This window comes from Arachis ipaensis, chromosome B10 (genome assembly GCF_000816755.2).
Source record: "Arachis ipaensis cultivar K30076 chromosome B10, Araip1.1, whole genome shotgun sequence".
NCBI classification, from domain to species: Eukaryota; Viridiplantae; Streptophyta; class Magnoliopsida; order Fabales; family Fabaceae; genus Arachis; species Arachis ipaensis.
In genome coordinates, this window is record NC_029794.2 from 25,873,364 (window position 1) to 25,878,306 (window position 4,943).

General features: G+C 38.0%; 1 protein-coding gene across 1 annotated transcript; it reads left to right on the forward strand.

Annotated features, from left to right (window-relative positions):
- Nucleotides 771-2,351, forward strand: LOC107620357. The gene is made up of 2 exons (XM_016322530.1): nt 771-1,997; nt 2,106-2,351. The coding sequence occupies exons 1-2, from the start codon at nt 771-773 to the stop codon at nt 2,349-2,351; spliced, it is 1,473 nt and encodes a 490-aa protein (XP_016178016.1).

Below are 4,943 nucleotides of genomic sequence, written 5' to 3' on the forward strand. Positions count from 1 at the left end.
ACTCTCCCATGTTCTTTGCTTTGTTTAATTTTACCATTGGAATATTTTTAGACTTATTTAATACAAGGATTGATTTTATCTTTAAGTTATTAGTTTGATTTTTATTTACAATGTCTTTCTCTAATTCCCTTTCATATGTTATGAGTTTTACATTCACAATGAGCGAGTAGTTCCCTAACTTGATGGAGAGTTGATTGAAAGGAACTCTTGAGTTGGAAAGCTTAAAAGAAAGATTGTAATTGGGTTTTATGGTTGGATTGCCTTCTAGCCACTAACACCAATCCCTTTTAATTAAGTGGATTGCAACTTGTGAATAGACGTAGCATTCCAACTTGTTTGACTTTCCCTTACCTAGTAAAGGATAACTAAACAGGACAACCATTAATTATAAATTAATCTTGAGAGTATTCCAACAATAATAGGGATTCCAACTAATTAACTCCCAGTCAAGGCTTTACTTGCATTATTCAAATTCATCAATTTAATTTCCTGCTTACTCAACTCAAACCTTTTCGAAAACCTCTGATTAATAAAATAGCACACTTTTCTGCAACTCGTTGGGAGACGACCTGGGATTCATACTCCCAGTATTTTAAATTTCAATTTTCTGTGACACCTTTTTAAATTGACAGGCAGATTTCTGGTGAGTTAAGAACTATACTTGCAACGTATATATTTTAACAATTTTTAATTCGCCAATTTCTGCCCGCATCAGAGACCTATGAGAGCTGGAAGTGTATTAAGTACCAAGGAGGCTGAAGGATGCTATTATGACTACTGTGGCTCCTCTTGAGATTCAAATCTTTTCAAAACTGGTGAATAAAGCGAGAGTTGTTGAGGAGTGTGCGAAGAAAGTGGCAACATCAAGAGATCCTAGAGGAAGAAACACTAACCGTGGACGTGACACGTACTTTCAACCAAGAGCCCAAAGCTTCAAGAGAGGGGGACATGTGGCTCAAGGTCAAGGCAATGTTAGGAGGCCCACTTTTGATCAGTACCACCAGGCGAGAGGGAGAGGTAATCAGAGTAAGGCTTTGCCGGACTTAACTTGTGATCGTTGTGGGCGCTTTCATCCGAATAACTCTTGCAAGATTGGTATAGGTGGTTGCTTCAACTGCGGATTTCCTGGTCACATTGCGAGAGATTGCACTTGTGGGAGGAAGACTCAAAATGCGGGCCAGAACCAACAAGGTCAGGTGTTTGCTATGTACGCCCAAGATGCGGCGAAGGCGGATCCTCTGATGAGAGGTATATGCTTAATTGGTGATAAAACATTGGTTGTATTATATGATAATGGAGCGTCGCATTCTTTTATTTCATTTGATAAGGTTGAGGAACTAGGATTGAAGGTGTCAGAGTTAGCATTTGATTTACATGTGCATACCCTGTATCAGACAGTTATGACCAGGTCAGGTTGTAGGCAAGTAGGTTTCAAGCTTGAGAATAGAGAATTTATCTATGACTTAATTTGTTTACCAATGGTTTGGTTGGAAATGATTTTGGGGTTTGACTGGATGTCCAAGAATCGAGTTTTGTTGGATTGCTTTGAGCGATCTATTCGGTTTATGCCGGAAGGAGAAAATGAAGCAGTGGTAGCTAAAGGTTATTACCTGAACTCTACAATGGTGATATGTAGTGGGGAAGAGTGTCAGGGTTATATATTGTTGGCTGCTAATGCTTTGGGTGATGCAGAGAACTTAGATCGGATTTCGGTGGTTAGAGACTTTCCAGAAGTATTCCCGGAAGATATTCTTGAGTTCCCACCTCAAAGGGAAATAGAATTTGCGATTGACTTGGTGCAGGGAGCCGAACCAGTGTCGATTGCACCGTATCGAATGGCTCCGATAGAGCTGGCTGAACTAAAGGCTCAGTTGGAAGATCTTCTGAACAAGAGGTTCATTCGACCAAGTGTATCTTCGTGGGGAGCGCCAATTTTATTGGTGAAGAAGAAGGACGGTGGAATGCGACTCTGCGTGGATTACCGGCAGTTAAACAAAGTGACTGTGAAGAACAAGTACCCGCTTCCAAGGATAGATGACTTAATGGATCAACTGAAAGGAGCTGGAGTGTTATCTAAGATTGACTTAAGATCCGGTTATCATCAGATAAAGCTGAAGGAGGATGACATTCCAAAAACTGTGTTTACTACGCGCTATGGACACTACGAGGTCGCTGTGATGTCCTTTGGGCTGACGAATGCACCTGCTGTGTTCATGGATTACATGAACAGAGTATTTCGTCCCATGGATAAATTCGTGGTGGTTTTCATAGACTATATCTTAATTTATTCTAAGACGGCAGAAGAACACGAAGAGCACTTAAGAATTGTGCTGCAAATTCTGAAGGAGTGAAAGTTGTATGCCAAGTTGTCAAAATGTGAGTATTGGAAAGAAGAAGTGAAGTTCTTAGGTCACGTGGTGAGTAAGGATGGAATTGCGGTGGATCCTTCAAAAGTGGAGGCAGTGATGGAATGGCAGAGACTGACTACGGTGACGGAGGTTAGAAGTTTTTTGGGTCTAGCCAGATACTAACAAAGATTCATTGAGGGATTTTCCCGGATTGCACTACCGATGACTAAGTTGACAAGGAAAGAGGTGTCGTTTGTGTGGACGTCGGAGTGTAAAGAAAGTTTTCAGACTTTGAAACAAAAGTTAACTTCAGTGCCTATTTTGATTTTGCCGAAACCGCATGAGCCGTTTGAAGTGTATTGTGATGTGTCACTGAAGGGTTTGGGTTGAGTGTTGATGAAACACTGGAACATGGTGGCTTACTGATGCGTGGCAAAAGTTAACCAATTAAGAGATTTTAATTAAGAAAACAGCGTTGTATGTATAGCTCTTAACCGGCTAAGATCTGTCTCACCAATTTGGGAATAAAGAAACAAACTAAAGCAATGTCTTCAACGGAGGTAATGACTTTCAGCATCCAAAAATCCAAGCAAAAGCAATAAACTATCAATGTAACACAACTCTAAATTCATATCTAAAACTAGGAGTAATCCTAATGTGATGAATCTGAATGTGTATGGATGCGTGTTGAGTTTCTGCATGTTCTCTAGGTTTATTCTGTGTTTCTGGGCCGAAAACTGGGTCGAAAAGCGGCCCAAAATTGCCCCCAGCGTATTCTGTTATTTTTGCAGATCGCGCAGGTCACGTGTACGCGTCGTTCACGCGTTCGCGTCAGTCAGTGTTTTTCCTTGTGATAAACCACTATTTTATGGTTTATCTTGTACTCAATTGAGTAGTTTTTATCAACTCTTTAACCACTTATTCATACTATTTGCATGGTTTTACATTTGCCTTCCTAATTATGTGCTTTGATTGAAAATATGCTTCTTTGGACTTATAATTTCTAATATTAATCCTCTCTTATCACCATTAGATGTCTTGATATGTGTGTTAAGTGATTTCAGAGATTACAGGGTAGGAATGGCTCAGAGGATAGAAAGGAAGTATGCAAAAGTGGAAGGAATACAAGAAGCTGGAGAAATCGCTAAGCTGTCCAGCCTGACCTCTTCGCACTCAAACGGCTATAACCTTAGCTACAGAGGTCCAAACTATGCGGTTCCAGTTGCGTTGGAAAGCTAACATCCGGAGCTTCGATTTGATATATAATATGCCATAGTTGCTCTGACGCTAGGCGACGCGACTGCGTGCTTCATGCCGCCGCATCGCAGTGACGGAAATCAGCGTGTTCGAATTCTTCTCCAGCGATTTTTGGGCTGTTTTCGACCCAGTTTGCGGCCCAGAAAACACAGATTAGAGGCTATAAAGTGGGGAAATGCATCCATTCATGAAGAAGCTCTCACATTCACAATTTTAGGAGTAGATGTAGTTTTTAGAGAGAGAGGTTCTCTCCTCTCTCTTAGGATTAGGATTTAGGACTTCTCTTAGTTTTAGGAATAACTCTCAATCCCAGGTTTTTTATTTTTATTTATTCTTCCAATTTAGTTAATGAACTCTTCATGATAGATTATAATTTCCCTTATTAATGTTATTTGAGGTATTTCAATTCATGATTGCTTTCTTTTATTTACATGATTACTGCTTCACATCTGAAGACATTTTTATTCCAGTAGATTTACTCTTTTCCTTTTGGTTTTGGTTAAGAAATCAGTAACTCAGGAGTTATCCAATTCAACAGCATAATTGTTAATTGTTATCTTGCCAATTGAGTTGAACTTTAATAATCCCAATCTTTTCTTAGGAAATAAATAGGATTCGAAGATCAAACCAAATTGTCCCTTGACTCTCCTTTGCTTTAGTAAAGGTTAACTAAGTGGAATTAAGATTCAACTTTCATTGTTGTTGATAAGAATAACTAAGTCTGGACTTCCAAATTCTCATACCTTGCCAAAAGTTTGCCTTGCAGCTATTTATTTATTTTTAATTACCATTTAAATTATTTGTCATATAACATATTCCCACCTTACTTCCAAAACCCCAATTTACAAACTCATAACCAATAATAAGAACATATCTCCCTGCAATTCCTTGAGAAGACGACCCGAGGTTTGAATACTCGGTTATCAATTTCAAAGGGGTTTGTTACTTGTGACAACCAAAACGTTTGTACGAAGGAATTTTTGTCGGTTTAGAGACTATATCTACAACGCGAATGTTTTTATGAAATTCGTTACTGGCAAAAATTCTGTTCGTCAAAATGGCGTCGTTGCCGGGGAATTGCAAACGTATGTCTTATTATTGGTTATTGTAAATATTTTTTGCTTTTTGCTTGTTTTTTTGTTTTTATTTTTGTTTTTATTTTTTTGCTTTTTCGTAAATTAAGAGGTTATTGGTTTTTATTTTAAAATTTTTTTTATCTTATCTTATTTGATTTCAAAAATCAAATTTAAAAAATTTCAAATTTCAAATTTCAAAAATTCAAATTTCAAAAATTTAAAATTCAAAATTTCAAAATTTTAAATTTCAAAATTTAAAATT

Bases quoted from the DNA above. Each gene is read 5' to 3' on its own strand.
- LOC107620357 (XM_016322530.1), top strand. From the start codon at position 771: ATGACTACTGTGGCTCCTCTTGAGATTCAAATCTTTTCAAAACTGGTG. The intron at 1,998-2,105 runs GTGACTGTGAAG...GGTTATCATCAG, and splicing joins ATTACCGGCAGTTAAACAAA to ATAAAGCTGAAGGAGGATGA.